The sequence below is a fragment of the Sparus aurata genome, chromosome 20, assembly GCF_900880675.1.
Source record: "Sparus aurata chromosome 20, fSpaAur1.1, whole genome shotgun sequence".
NCBI lineage: Eukaryota > Metazoa > Chordata > Actinopteri > Spariformes > Sparidae > Sparus > Sparus aurata.
The window spans coordinates 2,643,643-2,671,266 of NC_044206.1; the positions used below are offsets into that span (position 1 = coordinate 2,643,643).

Consider the following 27,624-nt stretch of genomic DNA (forward strand, 5'->3'; position numbering starts at 1 on the left):
CCTGCCAACGCGAAGCAAACTATGCTGGATGATACCACAAACAGACTTTCATCTACTTCATCTTGCGCTCTAAAGATTAGAGTCGGTGGTGCATTTTATTTGTCATGATTTGCGCCCCTATAGTGTGGTTGAAAACACTGACTTCAGGTACGTGCTAAACACTATGGAACACTATGTGATCCCGACTTACAAACACATCACGGAGGTAGCTGTGCCCAGGATGTATGAAAAGGTGAAGCAACTGGTAAAAACATCTTTTATTTAGCAGAAAGAGTGGCTATGGTTGGACATTGAGAGACACCGAGTCTTACATTACGATCACAACGCACCACATCGATGAGGACTGGAAACTGATTTCTTAAGGTTTGCAGATGAGAGCAGTGCATGAGAGCCATCCACAGTTATTAATAGCAGTCTGTCCTCTGGAGTAGTCCCTGTGAATCTTAAACATGCAAATGTGCAGCCTTTACTAAAAAAACCTGGACTGGACCCTGCTGTTTTGGCAAATTACAGGCCTATCTCCAAATTGCCTTTCTTCTCTAAAATCTTAGAGAAGATTGAGTATTCTCAGCTCATGGACTTTTTAAAAGAAGAAAATATTCTTGAGATTTTCCAATCTGGTTTTAAAACATTGCACAGCACAAAATCAGCGCTTTTAAGAGTTTTTAATGACATCTTTTTAGCAACTGACTCTGGTCACTGTGTTGTCCTTGTACTTTTAGATTTGACTGCATTTGATACAGTGGACCATGAAATCCTGATTGCTCGTTTTGAGCAGTGGGTGGGCATCAGTGGCACAGCACTAGAGTGGTTCAGGTCCTACCTGTCACATCGGACCTTCTCTGTCAGCCTTGATGACTCTGTGTCCTCCACTGCTCCTCTTTCATGTGGGGTCCCACAGGGCTCTGTGCTTGGCCCTCTTTTATTTTCTCTCTATCTTTTACCACTTGGCTCCATTCTCAGGAAACATGGCATTTCTTTTCATTGCTATGCGGATGACAGCCAGATTTATGTCCCCCTCAAAAAGGCTGATTCCTACTCCGTTAAACCACTGCTAAAGTGTTTACATGACATTAAAGCTTGGATGTCTTTACATTTTCTGAATTTTAATGAAGAAAAGACAGAAGTCATGGTCTTTGGTGGCACTTCTGTGACCCTCCCCCAAGTTGATTTGTTTTCTCTGGCACAGTATCACAAGCCAATTGTGAACAATCTGGGTGTAAAATGGACTCAGACCTTAAATTTGACAGCCAGATTAAAGCTGTGGTGAAATCTAGCTTTTTCCAGTTAAGGCAGCTGGCAAAAATCAAACCAGTCCTTCAGAGACAGCAATTTGAGACAGTAATCCACGCCTTTGTGACCACTAGGCTGGATTACTGTAATGCACTATATATGGGGGTTAGCGGGTCCTCCATTGTGCGTCTTCAACTGGTACAAAATGCTGCTGCACGTCTTTTAACTGGCACAAGCAAGTATGAGCACATCTCACCTATTTTAGCTTCACTCCACTGGCTGCCCGTCCATTTTAGGATTCATTTTAAAATTCTTTTATTTGCTTTTAAAGCCTTGAATGGCCTTGCCCCACTGTACCTCTCTGAGCTGCTGCACCCCTACATGCCCAGCTGATCTCTCAGGTCAGCTGACCAGCTGCTCCTGACAGTGCCTAAAGCTAGGCTTAAGCTCAGAGGGGACCGAGCGTTTGCCATAGCAGCTCCAAATCTTTGGAATGGTCTGCCGCTGCACATCAGACAGGCCTCCTCTCTGTCTCATTTTAAAACTCTTCTTAAAACCCACCTGTTTTCTTTGGCTTTTAACACCACGTAGAGTGTTGATTTTATGTGTTTTTATGTGATTTTATTTGTTTTATGTGTGCACATGCATATTTTATCTTTTAATGTACTTATTCATTTATTTATTTATTTATTTAATCTCTGTTTTATCCTTTTGTGCAGCACTTTGGAAACCTTGAGTTTGTTTAAACTCGTGCTATATAAATAAAGTGGATTTGATTGGATTGGATACTGGCAGTAACATGCAAGCCGTTGAAACGTGCATTGGAGGAATGGGGGTCACTGACAATACGTCAAACATAACCAATGCAGCGCAGCTAGCTGCTATGCTATGTTTTAAATCTGACGCAAACACCTTGAAATGGACTACAGTATGTTTACAGTTTATTTACATCATACTGACTATTTCTCAAGATGGTGGCGCCCTGTCCAGCTGCATCTACACTGGCTCGTGATAGTTTAGAACATTTATTTCAAAATCTGCCGCCTAGGATGCCAAAAAACGTCCAAAATTTCTACAAATGAATATATGATCGACATCTCTTGCTTGGAATTACGATCATCTAGTGACATCGGCTTCATAGACACGACTACTCAGGAGTGTTTACATAGCCTCTGAGTGCTATGCTGACAAGACCCAATTGCTATGGACGCTCCTAGCATCACACTCCGACAGAGGAGCAAGCGGAGGTGGTGTGGACAAAGGCGGAAGCACGGCTGTCGAGGAGGACTAACAGTTAAGCTAAAAGATAACCCCTATAAAACGCCATTTTGATCTGTCTTCTCTCAAATGTTCGTTCCCTGGAGAACAAAACAGATCATCTGCTGCTGGAATTGACAAGCAAACAAGAGATGAGGAACTGTTGCGCAATAATTCTGACAGAGACATGGCTATACTCATCAATCCCGGACAATGCAGTCAGCTTCAAGGGACTGGCTACATTTCGCTCTGAAAGAGCTGTGCACTCAGAAGTAAATCCCGAGGGGGTGGTCTATGTATTTACATCAACAACAACTATATAAATGCTAAGTTGGTCTCAAGCCATTGCTCACCGGACATTGAGCTTTTGAATGTAAACTGCAGACCATTATATCTGCCCAGGGAGTTTACTTTAGATTCCATCGTTACTGTGTACGTTTCCCCCAGCGCTGACACTAAAGGGGCCATGAAAGTCCTTTACCAGACTATCAGTGAGTTGCAATCAACGAGTCAATGAACGAAATCAATGAATGTAGCTGGGGATTTCAACCAGGCCAACATCAAGTCAGTTCTCCCACATTTCCACGAGTATGTGGATTGTGCAACTAGGGGGGTAAATACATTAGACATGGCTTACACCACCATGAAAGATGCATTCAGAGCAGCCCCCTGCCCCCATCTTGGCTCTTCAGACCATCTATCTGTTATGCTAATTCCAGCATATAAGCCCCTGCTGGTCAGACGAAAACCTACAGTGAGGCAGGTGAGGGTGTGGTCTGAGGGGGCTATGGAGGCACTACAGGACTGTTCTGAGTGCATTGACTGGCATATGTTCAAAGCAGCTGCCACTTTCAATGATCACATCAACATAGATGATTATGCCATGTCTAGCCGTTTTTAGACAGGGCGCCAATCCGCCAATTTGCCCATCCTTTTGGCGGCTTGGTCCGCGGTTTTAGACAGAGGCTGGCAAATTGGGGGTCTGTTTTGGTCTGCCGATTTTCCTCCTCGGAGGGTACACTTATTTCCGCCTCGCCTGCTATCTAAAAACGAGGCGGCAATGTGCCGGCCTCTGCGTGAGGTGGGTGGAGGTGTCAATGACCTGCGCTGTTGTGCGAACCACAGCCGGGGAGTTTTAAAACCAGGAAACAGCTGATCACAGCAGTCAGTCCATCATTTCATCCGCGGACATTAATCTGACCAACTGGACAGCTGCTTAGATCCAGGAGATGCTAGCGTCTCCTCGGTCTCTGTAGCTGTTTGGTTGTGTTTGCTTGCTGTTGTGTCGGCAAGCTAAGGACGTTCGCTACTTTCAAATTAAAAGCCCCCTGCTAAGAACCCAGTTCTAAACTCCAATGGGGTGCAATGTAAAGCTCTTATTTTGAAGACAAATTCGTTGTCACTGTTCACTGCCCAACTTCGAGCTTCACGTCATGTCACATGTTTACACCTACTTCAGAGGCGGCTTTTGGAAAAGGAGAATATTACGCCTCCGTTTTAGAAAGACAGGCCAGCACATTGCCGTCCTTACCTTGGAGCAAATCTGCCGCCTTTTCTATCTAAAAAGGGTTTCTGTGTCAGCCTTCATCAACAAATGCACAGAGGACGTCAGTGCTAGCAAATCCATGACCACCCGGTCCAACCAAAAACCCTGGATGACTGATGAAGTACGCAAAATGCTAAAGGCACGGAACTCAGCCTTCAGGTCTGTCGACGAGATGGCACTGAGAACAGCAAGAGCCAACTTGAACCATGCCATCAGACTAGCAAAGCGTGCTCACAGTTGGAAAAAGACTTTTTCCACGATCCCACTAACACCAGGGATATGTGGCAAGGCATACGGACTATCACCAACTACAGGATTGCCCCTCTTGTGAGGGCAATTTGGGAGGTTTGAGGCACTGAACAACTCACCTGCTGTGAAATCTGTTTCCGACCAGGATGAAAAGGCACTCTGCCATGACATGGCTGAGGTGCAAAGGTCTCTGAGGAGTGTCAACTCACGGAAGGCTCCGGGCCCAGGCAACATACCTGGACGGGTGCTCAGGGAATGTGCAGATCAGCTGGCTTGTGTCCTCATGGACATTTTTAACACCTCACTGGATCAAGCCAAAGTCCCATCATGTTTTAAAACTGCCACCATCATCCAAGTGCCAAAGAAACCTCAAATCACATCACTCAATGACTACCAGCCCATCGCAATAACTCCTGTTATGATGAAGTCCTTTGAAAGGCTGGTAAAGGAGCACATCAACTCAGGCTCCCTGCCACGTTTGACCCCTTCCAGTTTGCCTACTGGCCAAACCGCTCCACTGAGGATGCCATCTCCACCACTCTTCACTGAGTCTCGCACACCTGGAGGAGAAAAACACTCATGTTCGGATGCTGTTCCTGGACTTAAGTTCAGCATTTAATACCAACATTGCACAGCATCTGGTAGACAAACTGGGACCCCTGGGCTTCAGCACCCCCCTTTGCAACTGGCTGCTAGACTTCCTCACTGAGAGACCACAGTCAGTGCGGGTTGGTCAGAATACCTCCAGTGTCATCACCCTCAGCACAGGCTCCCCTCAAGGCTGCGTCCTGAGCCCCCTCCTGTTCACTCTGATGACTCACGACTGCATCCCAAGGGCTACCACCAACCACATTGTGAAGGTTGCGGACGACACAACAGTGGTGAGCCTCATCAGGTATGACCACAACCTTGATCATCCCAGGGAGGAGGTGGAGCAGCTTGTGGGTTGGTGTTGCAAAAACAACTTGATCCTGAACGTGGACAAATCCAAAGAGATCATTGTCGACTTCTGGAAGAAGCAGTCCAGCCACGCTCCACTCCTCATCAGCAACATAGCTGTGGAGGTGGTCAGCAGCACCAGGTTCCTGGGGGTGCACATCACAGATAACCTCTCCTGGTCTGTGAACACTGAAGCACTGGTCAAGAAGTCACAGCAACGACTGCACTTCCTGCGAAGGATGAGGAGAGCCCTCCTGCCCCCGTCCATCCTCACTACATTCTACAGGAGCACCATAGAGAGCATCCTGACCAGCTGCATCTCCATGCGGTGTGGAAGCTGCAAAGCCACTGACTGGAGGAATGTGAGGAGAGTGGTGAGGATAGCGGAGAAGATCATTGGGACTTCTCTCCCCTCCATTCAGGATATTGCTCCAGAGTGCTGCATGTCCCGAGCTGGGAATATTATCAGAGACACCTCCCACCCTCACCATGGACTGTTTTCCTTGCTGGCCTCTGGAAAGAGGTTCTGCAGCATTTGGTGCAGGACCACATGGCTCTGTAACAGCTTTTTCCCCCATGTCATCAGACTGCTTAACTCTAAGTGACAATTGTCAACTTAAAATATTTGCACTACCTAATCTCAAAAATGTCACTTTCACTAATCTGCACTTAGTATGTTTCTGTTTTTGTTATTTATTATTCTTATTCTTATTGTGGTATTTTTTTGATATACTTTCATATTTTAACTCTATGCTGAGCCCCTGAAACAAAATTTTGTTCTGTGTTCATTTGTTGCACACTGAATGACAATTAAGTCTAAGTCTAAGTCCTCATATTTCAGTTCATTGTGTTGAGTGACAGTAGTAAGGAGTAAGGAGTACTTGTGCACATGCACTTTATTTTCACATTTCAGCTCAGTCCACTACCAGCCCCTAACCATCCTCAGTGAGTTCACTGTGCACATAATTTTTTTGTTTTCATTATCAGTGTGTCCAGTTAAAGTGCAAGAGTAGACATCATTTTGATGTAATGGCAGCTAGATCTGTGTGTTTGGTAATTTGCCAAATATAGATGAATTGAAAAAAGGACATTTTGAATTACATTTTTTTGACCCAATTTTTCTGTTGAATTATCAATGAAAACATAATTATGTGGAATATCACAATATATCGCAATATGCATCATATTGCAATGTATCGTGATATAATCGTATCGTGATGCATTGACAATACCCACCCTACTGTACATAGTATATTGCATCTGTCAGTCCGTGATTATGGGTCGTAAAGCAGCTTCAAAATGACTGTAGAGTCAATACATTCAAAGGTACATGTACAGTTGGCTTCACGCTGTCCAGACAATATAACCAATATAAACGTATCTCAAAGAGGCTTGGCGGTTATTTTTGGTAACTCTAAGTACTTAAACACTTTATTTTTCTCAGTAGATAACACAGTAATGTAACAAGTTACTTTTTAACAGCAGTAATCTTGTAATGTAATGGAATGAGTTACTTTTAAAAGTAACGTTACCAAACACTGGTGTTCACTATATTTATATTTTTCATATTTCTGATGCCAATATGTGGCCCATATTATCTGCCCAGAGAATTCACAAGTTTCTGTTGCTGTGTACATTCCCCCGATGCAAACTTAAAAAATGCACAGGACTACGGGATCAAACAGATCTCAGATCTGTTCAACCGGCATGTTTATGATTGTACAAATATTCCTGACAGATACAGAGCCCTCCCACGTCCTCATTTTGACCTGTCCAGTCATATTTTTCTGCTTCTTCTATCTACATACTCTTGGTTAGCACACTGTACACCCATGACTGCGCTCCCAGACATCAAAAGAACTCTATTGTGAAGTATGCAGAAAACACCTCCATCATCAGCCACATTATAAACAATGATGACATTCACATCAACAATCTTAGAGGGTGGTGCACAGAGAACAATTTACCACTCAGCGTCAGTAAAACCAAGGAGCTGCTTGTCTTTGTCTCCTTCTTTCTAAAATCAACACACCTCCATGTGACATCATTGGAGCTGAGGTGGAGTAGGTGAACAGTAATAGATTTCCTGGTATTACCATCACTGAGAACACATCTTGGTCATCACACACCACAACCCTGGATAAAAAATCACAGAAAATGCTGTACTTACTATGGACACAAAAAAAGGCTAAATTCCAGGGTCAGATTCTGGTCAACTTTTAACATGACTTGACTTTAAATATCAGAAACTCATGGTTCATCACGGGCCAGGACAGGAAGACTCTACATCGGGTGATGAAAACCACCAGAACATCTGTAGCGGTTTGACAGTGCCAGGGTGCCAGTCACAATATAAATGTGACAAGAATAATCATTTCTTAGTTATAGGTCAACCTTTCACAAGGACCCATGTATTTCAGTGCATGGCCCCTTAAATTACAACCAGAAATCAGCAGGCAATAAAACAACCTCCACACAAGAATTTAGCAGACCAAAACAGTGTATTTATACATTCAGTGCCTAATACCAACCCACAATTCAGATACCACAAAAAGTGTCTTCTTCTCCACAGAAAAATACTCAGCTTGAGTCTCAGTATCAGTTCAGTCAACCAAATAAGGGTTGAAAAATACTCAGTTGGAGCCAGCGCAACAAAACCAGATACATAAGTATCTGCTGCCACCTGACAACAGATACAGAAGTATCTGCTGCTGTACTACCAGACTACAGAGCAACTTTACTTCTCGAGCTTTGAGTGTCTTCAATTCATCATCAACATTCCATATTATAAAATAGATGAAGCACAAGGGGAAAATTACAATAAATTCACCTTGTGATCTGGTAATACAGACGAAAAAATTTAACAATTAAATCTTCTGTCAATCAAGTTGCTGAAGGAAACCTTGCGTAACTACAGCTACAGCTGTACTACACCATTTTAACATTTATCACCAAACAAGCAGACAACAAACAAGCTTAATGGAAGGTACTGTTGATATAGTTAACCTTTCATTTAATATATGTATTTAAGTTGTCCCAATATACTTTTATAACTGGCGTAACATAACAGCAATCACAAATGAGTGTTATGTATTTGGTTATTATCATACGATTTTGTCCATCTGTAGACCTGTTGCAGACATGTGAATTTATTTTTAAATGTTAATTGCTGAAATAATGTGTGGTATATGTCTGTGATAGGTTTACCACCCCAAACCCTGAACCCAGTGGAGGAGCAACCACATTCATGGACCAGACAGCTTCTCCCTCTGTGAGCCACCCCAACAGCTTTGGTGTCTACCCATCTATGTAAGCACACTCCTTTGCTTCATTTAATGGATTCATGGTTTTCTCTACCTATCTACCATGAACGCAGGCCACTTTTATATTAGTGGCCTCAGCCTTTTTTATTTTTTTTTTTTTTAAACTAATGATGGCTTTTTTTAACTGTCAGTGGAGCGTCAGCGTCCAGCAAAGGTCATCTGCAGGCTTATTTTTCTTTGTAAGATGTAGGGAAAAATACAACACTTTATTCGATATGCATTGCCCCAAACGCATCCGTGGTCCTGAATTTCAGCTGTCTAAAAGTCGCTCAAGTGAGCTTTACTAAGCTCTACTGAGAGCAGGCTGTTCCTGTGCCTGCACCTTTAAATTCGAATGAGCTCCGTCTGTCAATGCCAGCCTTGCCTGCTACATGCCCCTCTCAGGAAGACGATGCCTCTTACGCTAGCGGTAGCATGCGCTAATGTTTACGGTGGATGTGTCGCTATGGTCGTAGAGATGCTTTTATTCAACCGTACCAGTTTGACCAAGAATCGGAACCAGAAGGAGAGGCTCCTGAAGAAGTACAGACTCTGCGGCTGCAGCAGGATGTTTTAGAGTGGTTAGTGTGTCTGAATAATGTTAGTTTTTTCTATGTGTTGTTACAGTAGCCTCTTTCACACTGCCGTTTGCATGCGGGGATCCTGCGCCAATTCTCCGCACCCTCCCCTTTGTGAAAGTTTCAGATGCGGAGAGGGGGGAAATTTGGCTCCGGCGCTGATCCGCCTCTGGAGGTAGTATCAGGGCCGCATTATTGGTGAGCCGTCCCAGGGTGAACGGATAATCCAGAGGCGCGGAGCGAGGGCGCGTCGGTCGTGCAGTCTGATAACTGCACAGGTCCTTCACTAAACTAAATACGGAGAAATGTCCCACAAAGCAACGTTACAGGACCAAACAACAGTAACGTAGTAACTGTAACTGTCTTTGGCAACTTATATGAGGAAAACGAATGCCACAGCAGTACCTGGAGAAGCGTCTGTCCTCCCGCCTGTCCTACTGACTCTTCCTCACATTTCTGCTCAAAAAACAGCGTCTATCACCGGCAAAAAACTTTAACTCACCGAGTGTTTGTGATGAAAATAAATCACCGCGACCGTCAGCCCTCCAGACCGAGACTTTAGGGAACTTTCCCCCAGAAAACAGCCTCCGTCCCCGCGAGTGTCCTGTTTACTGATGGTGATTATGTATAATTATGTAATTTAGCGCGAAAAACATAACTCCCGTCACTTTCCAGGATGTTTGGTGGGTCAGGATCTCAATCACTACACATTTTAACAGCATCCATATGATTATAAACTGTCCACGGGTTTGGATTAACAGGGGGAACACCTGGGAAACACCGACGTCATCAACATGACGTGTACCGTCACGCCTCTTTAGGAGCCGCAGTGCCGGCTTTTTGTGTGAATTACAGGCAGCATGGCGGAGATGCTTCGCTCTGTGTGAATCACCAGCAGCGGAGAATTGGCGAACCACCACTCTGGAGATAATGCGGAGACGCTGTGTAGAAAGGGCTACTTACTACCATGTAGCTAATGGCTAACAGCTAGCGAAAGCTGTGTTTGTCTCCAACACAGTCTTGAAACGCTTGGACACTGTTCGCATCGTCTCTGTCTCCAGTCTGCACACGTTTCCAGACTTTTTACTGTGACAACCAAGCTCCCTCGTAATATTATTAACATTAAACTCGCTTCAAACGCCATTGCATAGCGGACCGAAGCAGAGCTAACTAGTAAGCCAATTTCCAGCTGACTTTGCCATACTCGTAGGCAACTGTAAATGCTATCAAAACGTGGCGACACTTACCTGTGGCTCAGGTGCAGTTGCTGGGTCCGGTCCGGTCTGGTATGGTTGGGACTGATCCTTTTACGAGGGTCAGTGTCGGGGCAAACCCAGTTTTGTACTGACCCTCGTTACTAGGGCTGGGCGATATGGCCTAAAAATTGAATCTCTGATTTTTTCACACCAAACTCGATTTACGATTTTAATCGATTTTTTTTTTCTTCTCAAGAACAAACTTAAGATAACAAAGAAATTATTAAAAGCATTGCTTTTATTTTAATGCTATGATTTACAACAATTTTGCCCTGCCACTGGAAACGGTGCTGCTTCAAACTCACTTGAAAAAATATATAAAAGTGCATCCTTTTGAAAAGACTGTGTCCCTTTTTGATAAAATGCTTTTGTAAACATACATTTAACATGTCAGATGGCTTGCTATTATAAAAACAGATCAGTTTCCATATTGGTATTGATAAAGTGTTAACATAACTTTCATTAAATACTTTATTTTGCAAAAGGTGCCTTTATTTACAAAAAAGTATTTTATATCCCTGAAAACATGTAAACTAAATTAAACATCTGCATGCATTGCATAGTAAACATCACATGTTGGTAGATGTTCAGGACATGAGGTGTGTGCTTGCTGTCTGTTTTACACATTTTTGGCCAGGAAGACGAGCCTGTCTGCTTCCTCTGGCTTGAGACATCATGCCCTGTTGTGGCTTCGTAACACAAACCTGGGGTCTAACATTTTCAGCATGTGGATGAACCTCCGGCTTTTTCCACTGTATATACGAGCAGCATGTCTTTAACGATACTACGGGAGTCCATAAGGAGCAGTGGCGGAGCAAGTTAAATAGAAAATCGATTTTCTTTTTTTAAAATCGTCCTAAACCAAAAACTCGAATTAATCGATTTTGCCGATTTATCGCCCAGCCCTACTCGTTACTGAAGCAGTCCGATGTGAAGTGGTTAGCACACACATACAAGCTAACACGAACTGCAGCTGACTTGTTGTCATTAAAAATGAAACGCAACCACTGTCGCTTCTGTTGTTCTGTAGCTGGGACAGAATATAGGCACTTTTGTCGATTTCTTCAACCAACAGAGCATTTTGCATGTCTAGCTCTGAGTGATGACATTGCGAAACACTGCTATCTTACCGCTGGACACACCAAACTTCATCTCAGGAATGAACGCCCCCCTCTTGGATATTTCCTATCACCACACAGAGGATGCCGGCCTATGTAAATCTCTCCTTTCATTACGTAATGACAGGAGCTGAATCTGAACAGCCTGTGGGAGCGCCGTTTTACCAGTGGGTGGGCTGCAGAGACCATGCAGTAATCGCTTGTTTTTCTCATTCTGGGAGTTTTTCATAATATGGGACCTTTAATGCTGATGCACCTACAGAGCTTCTGAGAGACTGGGGGAAAATTATCTCGGAAACCTTTCAGAAGAGCCCAGAACAAAAGGCCTGTACTCCAAATGATTCAACAACAGCTTTGAATTTACTTTATGCTAGGTGACGGTATGTGTTTTAAGATCATTTTACATGTATTTGAAAGAATACGAACAGGTAAAAAAAAAAAATGTTTGTGCCTTTTATCAGCAACTGCTTTGATGTGTTTAAATCAAGCATGCGCACGTACAGTGCTGTCGATAAAAGGGCAGGTCATTAATTTAAGTCACTTTCTAGACTAACATTGCAAGATGGATCTTGCCTGGTATCTGTGAGAGAGTGCAGTTTGTTGTGGATCCATCTAAAAATGAGGCTCTGACAGATTCAACTGTTTTATTTGATCAATTGGATTAAGCTTGATTGAATTAAAGGGAACAGTGAGGCCTTGGCAGAGGTATGCCATTCTGCCATTCTAGTTTTGAATGTATTTTGCCTGACTATATATTAAATATGGCACAGTATGTCCTTGTGTTTTAAGTTTGTCTTAGAACCTCCAACAAAAAATGTTAAGTTCCTTCATGAAATCATTGTCTGTCTCTCTCTGCTGTCGACTCTCAGGACTGACACCATGTTGGATGCAGATGGAGACTTCGACTTGGATGACACAATGGACGTGGCGCGCCATGTGGAGGAGCTGCTCCGCAGGCCTATGGCCAACCAGTGGAGCAGTCAGCAGTCCTGAATCTGGACCCTGAACCTGCTGTGCACACTGAGGTCTGCCTCATCTTAACTTGCAGAAGCACCCACACCTGTGGTTTCTACTGGACTGAACCATGGCAGAAAATGTCTTTGTCAGTTACTCTGACAGATCCACGTCAAAGTTTATCTGAAGTTTTAGCTCCCACACAAGTTTTGTCTATACAATCAGGAGTCAGTGTTACTGGTTAGTCTGGTGTTAATGTTGTCTCCCGTGTAGCTTCACAGGACTTTCGTATGGAGCTGGTTTGGATCAATCAGATTTTTATACCAAACTGAGACATACAGTTAGCTTTTACGTAAGCTTTGCCTTCACATGATCCTGATGAGCTTATGGCTGGCACTGAAAAATTCACAGCAGAAAAGCTAACTTCACCTGAAGTTCTTCTAAAGGTTTTTCTTTTCAATCACCACAGTGAGCATTGATTAATGTGACTACATGCTGACAAATTGAATCTCCACTTTATTAGAGGGAATTTTATCAGTAATTGTTATTAGTTTTTTGTAAATCCAGAGAATTCTTTAAAGAAAGACTATGTAACTTCTGCTGAATATCAACCACTGTGACCACATGTTGTATTTAGAATAATTGCAAATTGAATTTTCCTTCATTTTCCAAGATTGTCGTGAGGCTGTCGCTTCAGGGACGCCGTGTTTTACAGATATATATGGAGACAGATATATTATTGTACAGTCCGCATGTTTAACTATATGACGTACATACATAGACTGATAGAACACTGCACTCTTCTCGGGGTATTTCTGAGTCCTTTCCTCAGCGAGTAGAAAAATGATCTTTGGCTCAACTGCACAATGACAAAGCAAAAACCCCCTATTTTAATTACTATCTGAGAAATATGAACATCTAGCATTACTATGCAGAGTTTCTCTTTATTTTCACACAGAAGGTTCAACTTGGCACACAGATATCTTTTAACACCTTGGTGTCCACTACAGTGGACAGATATTTGGAAGCTGTTTTTAACGATTTGAGTTTGATCCCCAAAGCCTCATCCACAATTCCATTTGATTATTGTCTCTGTATCTCTTTGTCATCATGAGGTTTGCTATTGAAAATTAAAAATTGAGGGGGGAAGATGAGATGTAGCAAGTACCTCTGGAATAACTGTTAAATCTTATTATTATCAGAAAACCAGACAAGTCGAACAAAATCTTACGTCTGAATGGCTGAAGTGCATCTGTACTGGACAAAGGATACGTTATGTCTATTGAGATTATTTTCCCATTCCTTTCCTTTTTTGTGTTTTATTTAAAGTAAAGACACAATTTAAAATTAAATTGGTTTTATCAAGCAGCAATATTAAATAGTCTTTAGATTTTATCTAAATATTGCTCCAACAGAACGGGTATACCTTAATCTATAAAAACGATATGATTAAAATTCTGAGAATAAAGGATCTAAGAGTTATTCCTCTCCATTCGTCCTCGCTCAATTTTTATACCGTTGATGCATGGTTTCCACTGTGGTGGACATTTACCTAACTCTATGATACACAATATATACTGGAAAATGATTTTCATTTGTACAAACTTACACATTTTCAAAAAAAAAAAATTCTTTTGTGATCACCTTTGTTAAAGATTCTTGCATGTAAGATTTAAACGCCCAGCAAGTTCCGGTTTAGCTGAGCCCATTCTGCTAAGCTAAGCTACAGCTTAGTCAGTTGCTAAGAGTCATCGCAGCAGGTTTGTTTACTGAAAGCAAAAGTGTAAGGAGTATAATGTCAGGTACACAGCCATCTTCATCTCAAGACACCATAAGCTACTGGTCATACTAAACCAAGTAAGACTGTAGCAACAAAACCTGAGTCTACTAAACCCAACAAGTGGGGTTTATTACTTCTGAATTCAGCCACTTGTAAGAGAATGATTTTGTTTCATTTTTTCTTCAAAGGTTCCATGTTGTGGGTTTAAAAATTGGATTTTAAGTCTGTAACTGTTAACGTTTGGTGCTTTTTGTATAATATTTCTTCCTAATTGCTTCTATTACAGCCATACTGCTCTACTGTGCTGCCTTAAAACAAAATGTTCTAGTGGTCTTAGGTGCTATAGTTTGGTCTTGTGAAGACTAAAACACTTAGATACTTTGTTAGTACAAAATGGTCATTTGAAGTCATATTTGGGCATTTTTTTAAACTTACATTATGGCCTGAAATCCAACTACCAAGCAATGCATTCTTGAATAATCTTCCATGTGAAGCCCAGTAAATATTTGTCACATTATAATGGCTGAGGCTTTGCCATCCTCACTTACCTGTGTCAGATCAGGTACATGTAGCTGTGCATGAGATTTGTTTTGGTTGTAAATTTTGTGCCTGGCGAATATAAAAAGGAATCTGTAACGGTTACCAGTTAGCCAAAGTAGTAAGTAAGTACAGCTTATTTTTAGTTGTGTTAAACTCCAATGAATTAGTATTTCACTCATAAAGCTCAGGGACAGGTAAATGAAAGAATGGTGAAAAGTTAAGCGGCAGAGGCCAAAAAACCTCGGCTGAATCTCTTGTATAGATCAAGCTCCAAAAATATGCTGGATGTTACACTTCCCATAATGCAACTTACACCTCCCATAATTCCACCCAGTAGCGCGCCCCCCCTCCCCCCCAATTTAACGATTCTGATTCCATCATCGATATTGCTTATCGATCGGATTCCTTATCGATTCTCATTGGGTGAGGGAATAAGTACCAATTTGTTTGTTTGTATTACCGTATTGACCCGAATATAGGACGACCCTGATTATAAGACGACCCCTCTTTTCAAGACTAATCTTCAGAAAAAGACTCTGATAACCAAAATTCGTCTCTCAATAACAAACTCACACACCCTCCTGTCAATCTCTTGGAAGCGGCCGCTTAGAGGACCACGTTAAGTTTTCCTCTTACTGTTAGCGTTTTCAGACGGTCTTTTTGGACCCGCCATCTTCGGACGTTACACTCCGTTACTCCATAGTTCTTGGCTGGCCGACAGTTGTTTGGCGCCTCCGCTGCATTGATCTCATTATCTTAAAATTAGCATCATAGCTCCGCCTCAGATGTCTGTTAACTTGCCCCACTTTTGATCCACTTTGCTCCGTAAAATCACAGCGTCTCTCCATTTTTCATCTCCTGTCACTTCTTCTCCGCTGTGATTGACAGATAACCGCAGCCACAGTGTCAGTGACGTCTCTACAATAAGCTGGCGCCCTCTGCCGTTGTGGTCGTGTAGCGACCCAGACAACTATCAGCATGTGTCAATGGTCAGACCCCGATTATAAAACAACCCCACTTTTTCACATAATTTTCATCGATAAAAACCTCGTCCTATATTCGGGTCAATACGTTACTCCCTTTAATATCTGATCAGAAGACGCAGCACAGAGTATACACAAATTAGCAACCTCAGAACAAGCCTAAAATTAGGTGAGCTACTTCTCAAAGTAAAGTGCAGGAACTTATAGCTTAGGGCAGTGTTTCTCAACCAGGATGCCATGGCATGCTGGTGTAGAGCTTAGATCTGGCCCAAAAAATCAAGCCCGACCCAAGCCCATGCACGTTGCGTCCGAGCCCGGCCAACTGTAATTATGAGTTGTTGTCACTGCCCACGACTTGTTTAAAATGGTTCCATACCTCCGACTTTCCTCCAAACTTGCTCAAAGTTAATTCTCCTGTTTTTATTTTTTTCTTTACATCTTCAAGCTCCATGTTGCACTTAAGCTATACAATCAGTAATGCCGGTACCGCGTTACTAATCTGACCACTTTTTTCATCAACGAGTAATCTAACGCGTTAATATTTCCAAAACAGTGATTAGATTGAAGTTACTTATTTAAGTCACTTTGCGTTACTATTATTTTTGTCATTTTACTTAGTAAAAATATATATTTTCGCTTTCTTCTTAGGTCTTGGGGAGTGATGTGACGTAAAACTCACGTGTACCCCACACAGCGACACAAACACAAACAAGCCGGGCAGAGAATCTAAACTCTATGCTAGTGTGTGCCTTGTCAGATGATCAAGAGTGCCTTACCTGAGTAACCCTGCCTCTGTGAATGGAGTAGCTAGAGGTGCACGAGAGCTGCTGCAGCCTCTGAGCCAGCCAGACTCCGACCGTCAACATCATCTAAATTTGACGGACAATGACAATGGAGATTATTCGTGTAGTAAAAGTTGACACAATGAAATGGCACTCACATTAACTAAATAAACAGAGCCCGGTCTGCCTGGAGAGTTTAAAGTTACCTCAGGCATTAATAACAGATGGCACCCCGTTAGCTCTGCTGCTGCTTGTCTCACTCGTGTCGCTAAGTAGTAGTGTATCAACACGCGACAGTCTTGCGAATGAATTGCTGTGTGGCCAAATGTTTCTGCATACTGGGGGTAGTTCCCCCCTTTGATGAAATGGAAACTTTACAAGTGTTGCAAGTGACCATATTGTCGTCTTTTCGTGTGAAATACAACCAAACTTTAGAGCGCTTCTGCCTCGACGCCATGTTTGCTGCGCTCTGAGCCAAAACAACGCAGCGCGTGTGTGACGTCATGACACATTTGCAACGAGCAGAACTGATGAATTGTTAAGCGGGCATGCTAACGATTTCGAGGAATCGACTCACTGAGATCGAGATTCCCTTCCCTACTCACGACCGATGAATTCATGAGCAGACTGATTCCTGCTCTACATAGAAAAAGTTCTGAGATTCTCAGTTCTCCTGAATGAATAACCTACAGTAAATGTTTCTTTTGTGTGGAGATACCGACGCTCTGCAAATCTAATGTGCCTTGTGGATTGTCAAGGGACAGCACTGTACGGACAGGACATTTTAATGCCATTGTCATAACACTGCACTGCTACCAGTCTCAGCCAAGCCAAATAATATGTCATGATTGTAGCTCTCATGCTACTGTTGCCTCTGATGCTTCTTGGTAGATTGTTAATTCAAGAAAAGCTGAAACACAAACTCTGATGGTTCAGAAACATGAAGCACTTTGATGCTCACACCAGCAAATATTTGATGTTCTTGCTTATGCAAGAAGTAGTCTACTTCTGTACGTCTGGACTGTTTAATCTAATCTGTTAAATCAGATGTTTGTCTGTTCACCTTTCTGCTGCCATTTGTGTGCTGCCTTCTGTAAAGTCTTTGGATCTGTTTGGGAACTTTACTTCCATATTGTTCTGCATTTTGCTGATGGGATCTGATGTTGGGGGCATGAAAATAAAGGTTTTTCTAATTAATCCTATTCCACTGTGGTCTGTTGTCATTGATGTTGTTGTTATTCTGTTACTGTTGTTAAGTCTCTCTTCAAAGTCTCCTGGCACCACCTTTTCCATACATTGTGCCCCTGCAGGAGGAGAATGTGTCTGCAGTGGTGGGTTTAAACTAATTGATTTACTGAAGTACTGATCCCAAGTATACTTTTTTGGGTACTTCAGTTGAGTACTGATACTTATACTGTGTAGCAGAGGCAAATATTGTAGTTTTCATACCTGTAGCTACTGGTTGGCTTACAAATGTATATTTTACATTTAGATGTACGAATTTATATTGGATAGGAATTAAGTGGAATAAACTAGTATTTTGTCATTAAATATATGTATTTTATTAATTTCATGTTGATACAATTTAAATGTAAAACAACCCTGATTTTAAAAATCTAGTGTGTAAAAGCATAAAGAAAATTATTTGTTATTACTTGCTCATTATTTTTTATATACATACACTCAATTGAAAACTATATATTTAATATTCTACCTCAACTTCAGTGATTTTTGTAGTTATCAGCTTATTCTGTATTTGATGCCACAAGATCTTTAAAACATGTTGGGACAGGAGCAACAGAAGACTGGGAGAACACGGTTCAGTGGCAACAGATGAAAGTATGGTGACTAGGTATGAGTGGAGCATCCTCGAAAGGCTCAATCATCATAACAAAGGACAGAGTTAACACTGTCAGGACACACAACACAGTTCATATGCAAATTATTGCGTGGTTTACACTACCAGTCAAAGGTTTGGACACACCTTCTCATTTAATGGTTTTTCTTTATTTTCATGACTATTTACATGTTGATTTTCACTGAAGGCATCAAAACTATGCATGAAGACATATGGAATTATGTAGTAAACCAAAAAGTGTGAAATAACTTTAAATATGTTTCATATTTTAGATTCCTCAAAGTAGCCACCCTTTGTTTTGTTGACAGCGCTGCAAACCCTTGGCCTTGTCTCAATGAGCTTCATGATGTAGTTATCTGAAATGGTTTTCACTTCACAGGTGTGCCTTGTCAGGGTTCATTGTGGAATTTCTTGCCTTCTTAATAGGGTTGGGACCATCAGTTGTGTTGTGCAGAAGTCAGGTTGGTACACAGCTGACAGCCCTATTTGACAGCTGTCAGAATTCATATTATGGCAAGAACCAATCAGCTAAGTAAAGACAAACGACAGTCCATCATTACATTAAGAACTGATGGTCAGTCAGTCCGGAAAATTGCAAAAACTTTGAATATGTCCCCGAGTGCAGTCGCAAAAACCATCAAGCGCTACAACAAAACTGGCTCACATGAGGACCACCCCAGGAAAGGAAGACCAAGAGTCACCTTTGCTGCTGAGGATAAGTTCATCCGAGTCACCAGCCTTCGAAATCGCAAGTTAACAGCACCTCAGATTAGAGCCCAGATGAATGCCACACAGAGTTCTAGTAGCAGACACATCTCTACATCAACTGTTTAGAGGAGACTGAGTGAATCAGGCCTTTATGGTCAAATAGCTGCTATAAACACTACTAAAGGAAAAGCAACAGTAGAAGAGATTTGTTGGGGCCAACAAACACAAGGAATTGACATTAGACCAGTGGATTAGACCAATAGTAGCAATTTAGCTTAGGCTTTATTTATCAGCTAAAATTTCATCAATACTGGAAAAACAACCAATAATAAAATGTCCTAATATGAGGCTAATAATTTACCAGTCCAGTGTATGTTATAACATACATGAGATAAATATCAATCTTCTCATCTCACTCTCAGAAAGAAGTCAGTGAATTTCCCATAAAGCTAAACTATTCCTTTAACAGCAGAGCATTGTGATGATGATGATGATGATGATGTATTATTTGGTTTTATTGTGTGTTTTTTATATTTCTCCATTTGTATACTTATGTTTTTTATAAATAAGTTCATAGAGTTAATCAAAACTTTTTCAAAAGGAAGGTTTTAATGACAAGTAAAGACACCAGCACAAGTTACTGACAGATTTTAGTGAGATAGTGAGATTAGTCTTCAAGGCCAAATCCAGTCGACTGAACGCAGATCTGTTTAGAATCCTGCATAAACTCACATTTGATGAGGCGTTACTTGGTTAGCTCTGGATGCTTACGCCAGGCTGTTGTGTAATCTCACTAAACTAATAGCATGACAGTTTATCAAAGTCACTCTTCTCCACGTGCACAGAGCCGTTAATGGTGTACTGCAGGTTATTCCAGCTGAGGATGTTTCCGGGGGAGAAGGCATTACCCTCCATAAAGAACCTAATTTCACAAGGAGAGATGACCTGGTTCCAGAGGTGGACATCTGTGAAGTCCCCTGAGAAGGACTGATTTGGGTCAAAGCCTCCACCATAGGAGTCTTGATCTTGACCTAAAATTATACTGGGGGCACCGGTGAGAGTGGCTGCGCGCCCCAGAATTTTCCGAGCACTACGCTTGCCATTGACCCAAAGTGTCGTCAAGCCATCAGTGGAGTCCCAGGTCCAGCAAACAGAGTTCCACTCCCCCGTTTCATCGGGCAACCCGTTGATATTGAGAGCCGTTCCTTTGACATGCAGCCTGTACACACCGACAGAGGGCTTATAGAGGAGGAAGGCGTTGGGCTCAGATGGGACTGCCAGAGAGAACAGAGACTGGGCTCCAGTCTTTGTAGAATGAAATCTCATGCATACAGTCAAAGCTGTCATGGGCTGCTCAACACTGGCAGTGAATTTCACATTAGCCGTTCCACTGTCCAGCGGGAAGGTAAAGACCTTCTCTGAAAGATCTGCACAGGAACAGCAGGATAAAAAGAAAAGAACAGATTTAGTAAGCCGGCTGCTTCGACTCATGTACATCCAACATGTGAGATTCAGAAACAGATTAGTGAAGTAACTGATTTTATGTAGTGCAGTGATCTTATATAGACTGTCATTCATGTCCATCTGCCATTATTGAAGAAAACATGAAACCACCTTTAAATTTTAATATTTGCTTGAATTATATAAATCTATATAAATCACTACCCACATCTGTGGTGGAACGTATAGACATATTTCATGTAAGATAGTCTGATTCATGTTGACATTCAGGAGTAGAGAAGACATCACTAGACAAGCTGAAAACATTACCCGGCCCAGTGTCACAGCTCATAGCCAGAAAATAGATTAGCCTCAGATTAGCTATCATTAATAGTTAGCCTCATGGTTTTATGTGGTGGAGAGACCGCACATTCAACCCACAAAAATATCATCAGGGATTGAGATTTTATCCCCAATAGTGTCATCAATATGTGCTGAGGGTCAAAGGGCTCAATATGCTCCTGTAGTGATGAGCGACTGGCATCCAGGTGTCCACCTCCAACCAATCACGACAGGTGGAAAAAGGTTTAAAAATGATCCCAGATCAGTGTCATTGTATTTGTATGAAGCCCCGTTAGGGACATGGGGAAAAAAGATTTGATGGGTGAAAAAGTAAATAAAATCATGTACTTTTGTGAGATCTCGCAAGAAATGTTTTCATTTAGGTCAATGTATTTCCTACGGAGCCCCGTAAGGGACATATGGGGGGGGGAATGATGGGTGAAAAAAAAAAAAAACATGTACTTTTGCGAGATCTCGCGAAGGTTTTGGACTCAAATACTGTGGACAGCTTCATGGGTACCGTTGGATGTACGCCAAATGTAACGTTATGATTGTTGGACTGGCATAACTTAACATTAGAGCAGGGATGCGATGAGCGCTGACATTAGTTTAAGCTAGCGTAACATTAACGCTAACTCCATTTCCCCCTATATTAGTCACTATCCCAGGCTCTGTGCTGTTACGTCCTTGTCTCTTTGCATACGCATAATGTCCTCTTTTTGGACCTCTCTTGACCGCAGGAAATGCTCCAAATCCTCCTCCATGACTCATACTTTTTACTGATTCCCAAATGGCCAGGTAACCACAAGCGACCAGCAAAGTGTTACAGCTTTTGCAGGATCTTGCAAAAAGGACATCTTCCCCCCCCCCCATGTCCCTTACAGGGCTCCGTATATTCGTGTGTGAAGTAAAACTAAATAATATTTCATCAGGAACAGAACTTTACATATTTTCTGTATTTATTCTGTTGTTGTTGCACAACCTAAAAGACATCATGTCCCCGACCAACCACAGTGTCACCTACACTCACAGTGAACATGAATGTTGACACATGATGCAACACAGCACACAAACTGTGGACACGACTCGGTCACTTTTTGAACTGCTTTCAGGGTCAAGGCCGAACTAAAGCAAGATATTATGATATAAAAAGTATACAAAGAATATGATCTATTAAAAGCATTTGTCCTCATTCCAAACCAGGTAGGTTACGAGTGTACTCATTAAAAGACAAAAGAGGATTAAAATGTTATATCATGTTACTAAAATGTTAGTAATGACCAACTATATGGTATCAAAACAGTTTTCTCTTTCCAGAGGTACAAGACAGGGATGTCCTTTGTCTCCCCTTCTTTTCATCCTGGCCATTGAACCTTTAGCGACTGCGATTAGAAGCAACAGTGAGATAGCTGGTATCAAAATTGATGATATTGAGAATAAAATAGGATTATTTGTTGATGATGTGGTTCTATTTCTGACAGACTTGAAACAATCTATACCTACTCTATTACCATTAATAAGAACGTATGGCAGCTTCTCAGGTTATAAGGTTAACGCATCTAAGTCAACAATCTTTTTCTGAAAATATCTGACAGATTTAATCCACCACTCTGTACTCCTTTTAGGAATATTATAGACAGCTTTACATATTCCCCCTTATAATTTCTTTGTTTAAATCTAAACACTTTTTTGTAATTACATTTGGAACAGCAGACGCACAAGACTGAGCATAACCCTGTTATACTTACCATGTGACAGAGGTGGGTTAAAGCTCCCTTTCCTCGAGGGATACTATTGGGCTGCCCAACTAAGAGCAGCCTCATATTGGTTTGAACATCAGTCAATTCTTTAAAAAAAATAGTTCTGAACTATTATGGAGCAACTGGATTAATCTCAAAGTTTTATCAGATTATCATAGCTGCAGGAAAAGAATCTTCAGAGGACAAAAGATTAGCATGGTGTTCAGACCTTAATGAAGAAATCACTATAGAAGAGTGGCAGGATATATGTTTCCAATGCCAAGTACAAACAATAAATACAAGGTTCAAACTCCTCCAGTACAAATGGTTGAGGAGAACATACCTCACTCTAGAATTACTGCATCGCATTTACCCTAATACACCAGATACTTGTGTCAAATGTGGTATACATAAAGGTAGCTTGTTTCACTGCCTCTGGAGATGGACCCTCATTCAAGAATTTTGGAAATAGATTATTACAATTGTATTCATCTTTATTAAGGAACAACTTCCACTATGTCCCAAACTTTGTATTTTTTTATTTTTTTGCAGTAAGCTGTACACTTAATAATAGCAGTAAGAAGATGGTCATATTTTGTCTTCTTGAAGTTAAACATAAACTTGCACTGTCATGGAAATCTGTTCACAGACCAAGCAAGCGAATCTGGGTTGAGGGGCTGCTGCAGTGCCTTGCCCTAGAGAGACTTACATGTCTTATCGAAGGGAAATATAGCACCTTTGTAAAGATTTGGGGCTCATTTATGGAATTTCTGGAGGTGGATTATTTCATTACAGCCTTGTAGTCTATTGTTTTATTTTATTTTATAATTAATTAATTAAATCAATGGCCATATTATGAAATACGGGAGCATTCTATATGTGGGGTACAATCTGTGTCTATCTGTGCATGTACATGATTGTCAAATCCTTTTTGATATTCTTTTCTTTTCCTTATAAGCCACGATGAGAAACAGTCAGTTACCAAACCAGCAAAATATTCCACTAATATCTGCATATTTTGAAATGTATCAAGTGCATTTTTGTTCTTATTGATGTGTCTTGTTCTGTGTTGTATTTTGTGTCTTTGTATTGCAATTGAAAAAGAGAATAAAAGAAAAAAGAAAAAGAACAGCTGTCATTACTGAGTTATACACACGGAGTTAACGGCTCATCAGGCACAGTCTAATGCAACAGCCCTGCAATAAATCATTTATAATACATACAGTATTATTCATCAAAGGCATTCTTTATTGAACAGCACAGTTATCTAATTAAAACTTTTGGATCAGAAAGACTTACACATTTCTATTTGGCCTCTCTGTCCTACGTGTCCTGTACTGACCCGTACTCACCGTGGAATGCAGCATGACTGATGCAGAACAAGGCCAGTAAAAGCAGCTGTCGCTCCATCTTCCTTGAACTGGGATGTCAGACAATTCCAAAACTGGGACAGTTGTCTGTTAAATATTTAGATGGTGGAGGTGGATCAGGATCTGACCAATTACAACAAAGCTTATTCAACATGACTCATTTCACCTGGTGTGTGTGTGTGTGTGTGTGTGTGTGTGTGTGTGTGTGTGTGTGTGTGTTTGTGTAGGGGAAGTTTAAAGATTAATTTTTCATTATGCAACACGCAGATCGCTGAAGGTGGTTCTGCTGGCACCAGTCCACAAAGTCCTGAATAAGTTCTCTGTAGGCCCTGTCGTCCACGTCCCTGATGAGGCCGACGATAGCAGAGTCGTCAGAGAACTGTTGTAGATGGCTGTGGGGTGATTGTCGGGAGAAGTCTGCAGTGTACACGGAGAACAGAAAATGGCTCAGGACTGTTCCCTGTGGGGCCCCATGTACTCCAGATTACTGTGCCCAACACACAGTCCCAAATCCTCACATACTGTGGCCGATTGATGAGGTAGTCAGGGATCTAGGATGTGAGGTGTTGGTCCATCCCTGTGAGCTCCAGCTTGTCCCCCAGACATGCAGGCTGAATGGTGTTGAAAGCACTGGAGAAATCAAAGAACATGATCCTCACAGTGCTTCCAGGCTTCTCCAGGTGAGACAGTGATCTTTCCAGAAGGAAGATGATGGTGTCGTCTACATCGATGCCAGGTTGATAGGCAAACTGGAGTGGGTAAAAGGACCCACCAGAGGGCGGAGATTGACAAGGACCAGCTCCAGGGTCTCAGGTGTGAAGTCAGTGCAACTGGTCTGTAGCTGTTGAAGTCTTTTGGGTGAGGGTTCTTTGGTAGTCCCTACTGCTACAACGCAGGAGGTTTTCCACAGCAGTGGCACTTTTCCTAGCTTTAGGCTAGAGCTTAGATCGTGCCCAAAAAATCAAGCCCCACCCGACCCGAGCCCGATTTAAACCCAACATTTTTTTAACGTGTGGGCTGTTATAACTGACGTTCTCAACTACAAATCAACTACAAAAAAAAACAAAAAAAAAACACACAAATGCTTGATCAAGGGCCCGGCCCAGCCTGACCCAGCCTGAGGATAGTGGCGGGAAATATCGACCCGCCCCGGCCCGCAGTCCAGGTCGGGTCAGGGTTGGGCTCAGGCTCGGGCTTGGGAAGAGAATCTAAACTCTACTTCAGGCTCATGTTGAAGATGTACTCCACAATCCTGCAAAGCTGGTCCGTGCAAGACCTGAGAAGTCTTGAGCTGATCCCGTTTGGACCCATAGCCCACTTTGGAGTGTGTCAGGATCCTTTCAGTGTGAACGTTCTCTTAGCCTGGGGCTAACAGCTCGCTTAGCCTGGGGCTAACAGCTCGCTTAGCCTGGGGCTAAGGAGGTCCTAAGAATGTTTTTAGCCCTGGGCATTGTCTTTGCTCTTTGACTTCAGTTAACTGAACTCTTGACTTGCCCAAGGAAAAAAAAATGACTTTGGGCCTTTGAGGCTTGAACTTTGAGATCACATGTCTGATAACTGCTCTGGTTTATGAATAAATGTAGTCAAACAAAAAAAGTACTTGAAAATTGCAGTAGTAGTCTGTAGAAATCTGTGACCTCACAGACAGATCTTAAATTTGGTTGGCTGGTCACTCCTCATTACACACAGTGCACACAATAATATCACTCTGTTATCAGCTGTTATGTCAGAGGTGTCACTTGATCAGGGGGGACCAGACAGTCTCCGTGTTTGGGTAGCTGTCCCCTGCTGGAGCTGTCACTAGAAACGTCCCCAATTTTAACTGTGCATTAAAAATAATTACCTCAAAATCAAATCATATTTTACTTTACATACAATAATATCTGACAGTGTACTATATATTATCAAAGATTGGAGGGGAAGTAGAAGAGAGTGACAGATCAGACACTTCTGTTTGTGGTGTTTCTGTAATATAGATGTTTTCTCAGTCTAACACAGTGTGCCTGGTAGTGCAGTGTGAGTCTAACTAAGTACACTTACTCCAAAACTGTACTTAAGTTCAAATTTGATGAACTTGTACTTGACTTGAGTTTTAAATTTTAATCAACTTCATATTTCTAATCTGCTACATCTCAGACGCAGAGTTTGTACCTCCTTCTCAAGCTAAACATTGTCACGAAGCTGACAACAGGTTGTTTTTCTCACGTTACAGAGACAAACATTATAATCTTCTAAAATATGATGCAGTGCTGTTGTGTGAATGACCCAGAAGTACATAAAGAAAGTAAAGTAAGAAATTTAAATGAGCTCAAACTTAAACATCTGCAACAGTCAGATGCAACAGACACATGAATGCAGTAATTAATCCAAAAACATCAGATACAACAGTGAAACACTGACAGGGAACATTTAACTGCAGAATGAGTACTGATAATACAAACATCCTTTTACTTAAGTTTGAATGAAGGACATGTACTATTGGACTATTACCTATTTTTATTTAAGTGAAAGAGAATACTTTTTACACTTTCTTTGCTGTCAGCGTGTCTGTTAATGTTTTTGTATTTTGTCTTTCTGTTACAGTGAGTAGTTTGGGCTGGTAGTGATACTAGTCTGTCCTCACTGTCTTTTACATAGGCCTATGATTCAAACACTGTATTAAAGCATTTTCTTTATTAAGTTGTCCATAGTTTACCATATTAAAAAGCTAAATCATTAATAGGGAGACATTATAAAAGACCATTAGGTCTTTAACATGGCTCCAAACAACAAACAACACAATGTGGCCCCACCTATACTATAGTAACAGCCAATAGGAGGCAATCACATGACCCAGAAAATGATAAACAGGTAAAACAAATAGATATACTATTATATATACTGATATACTGCCTAACAGGCAGGAGAGTAATGGTGGACCTCCTACCTGTCAGGGATCGACACTTTTTGTCTGCCATGACGGCGGCGCACCAGAGGTGCTACTGCTAATGTGAGTTGTCCAGAAACCTTCTTTTTAGTAAACTCTGTGTACACAAACAATGTTCTCAATGCTCGTGTTGATGAGTAGAGACCCTGGTGATACTACGAGCAAAGTTTCATGTTGTGTCGAGCCTTCTTAGTGTTTAAAAATAGTGATTTTGATGCTAGCGTACAAGTGCCCCTGCATTGAAAATGAGCTTGCCCGAAATGGAAACTACGGTAAATCTAAAAAGTGCCTCTTTCGTCGTAATTATGCTTTTACACGAAGGTTTGACTCAAATTCAATAAAAAATAAAGCCTTTTAATAAAAAACTTGTTTCAATGTTTTGTTTCTTGATGTCCTCCTACTTGTTTTTAATGCAATTCTATGCTCCTGTAAAGCACTGTGTCTGATCGTGCTGTACAAATAAACTTGCCTTGCCTTCACTTAGGTTGTCCCTCTCATTAAAGGTCTGGTTGTTTCAACAACCTGTTTGATATGTTCAGTGTGTACTATACTGTGTGTAGGGGACAAATACAGGACGACACTGGTGTGTAGGCACCTGTGCTTCCGCTCTGTTTTATAGAGTTACACTTCGTATTTTGATGATGTATTGACCACTGAACTGGATCTGTCCCTGGTTTTCTTTCAGAAATCTGTTTTGTGCTCATTGAGCAACACATCCATGCGT

At 41.6% G+C, this 27,624-nt stretch overlaps 2 protein-coding genes across 4 annotated transcripts in view; one reads left to right on the top strand and one right to left on the bottom strand.

The window, feature by feature from the left end:
- Positions 1-17,719, top strand: part of LOC115571114 (signal transducer and activator of transcription 5B-like) — a 53,005-nt gene extending 35,286 nt beyond the window's left edge. For both annotated transcript variants that reach the window (XM_030400192.1, XM_030400191.1), the window contains exons 18-19: positions 8,426-8,533; positions 12,348-17,719. In XM_030400192.1, the coding sequence (XP_030256052.1) occupies positions 8,426-8,533; positions 12,348-12,471 (232 nt within the window). In that variant the 3' untranslated portion in view covers positions 12,472-17,719. The remainder of the gene's footprint in view (positions 1-8,425; positions 8,534-12,347) is intronic.
- A 1,952-nt stretch (positions 17,720-19,671) lies between these two features.
- Positions 19,672-24,069, bottom strand: LOC115570704 (serum amyloid P-component-like). 2 transcript variants are annotated; one of them, XM_030399379.1, is made up of 2 exons: positions 23,957-24,069; positions 19,672-20,510 (listed from the first exon to the last, which is right to left on the bottom strand). In XM_030399379.1, the coding sequence occupies exons 1-2, from the start codon at positions 24,012-24,014 to the stop codon at positions 19,882-19,884; spliced, it is 687 nt and encodes a 228-aa protein (XP_030255239.1). In that variant the 5' UTR covers positions 24,015-24,069; the 3' UTR covers positions 19,672-19,881. The 2 variants fall into 2 exon arrangements, with proteins under 2 accessions (XP_030255239.1, XP_030255240.1); XM_030399380.1 differs by having other exon boundaries at positions 23,904-24,021.
- Between the last annotated feature and the right edge of the window lie 3,555 nt (positions 24,070-27,624).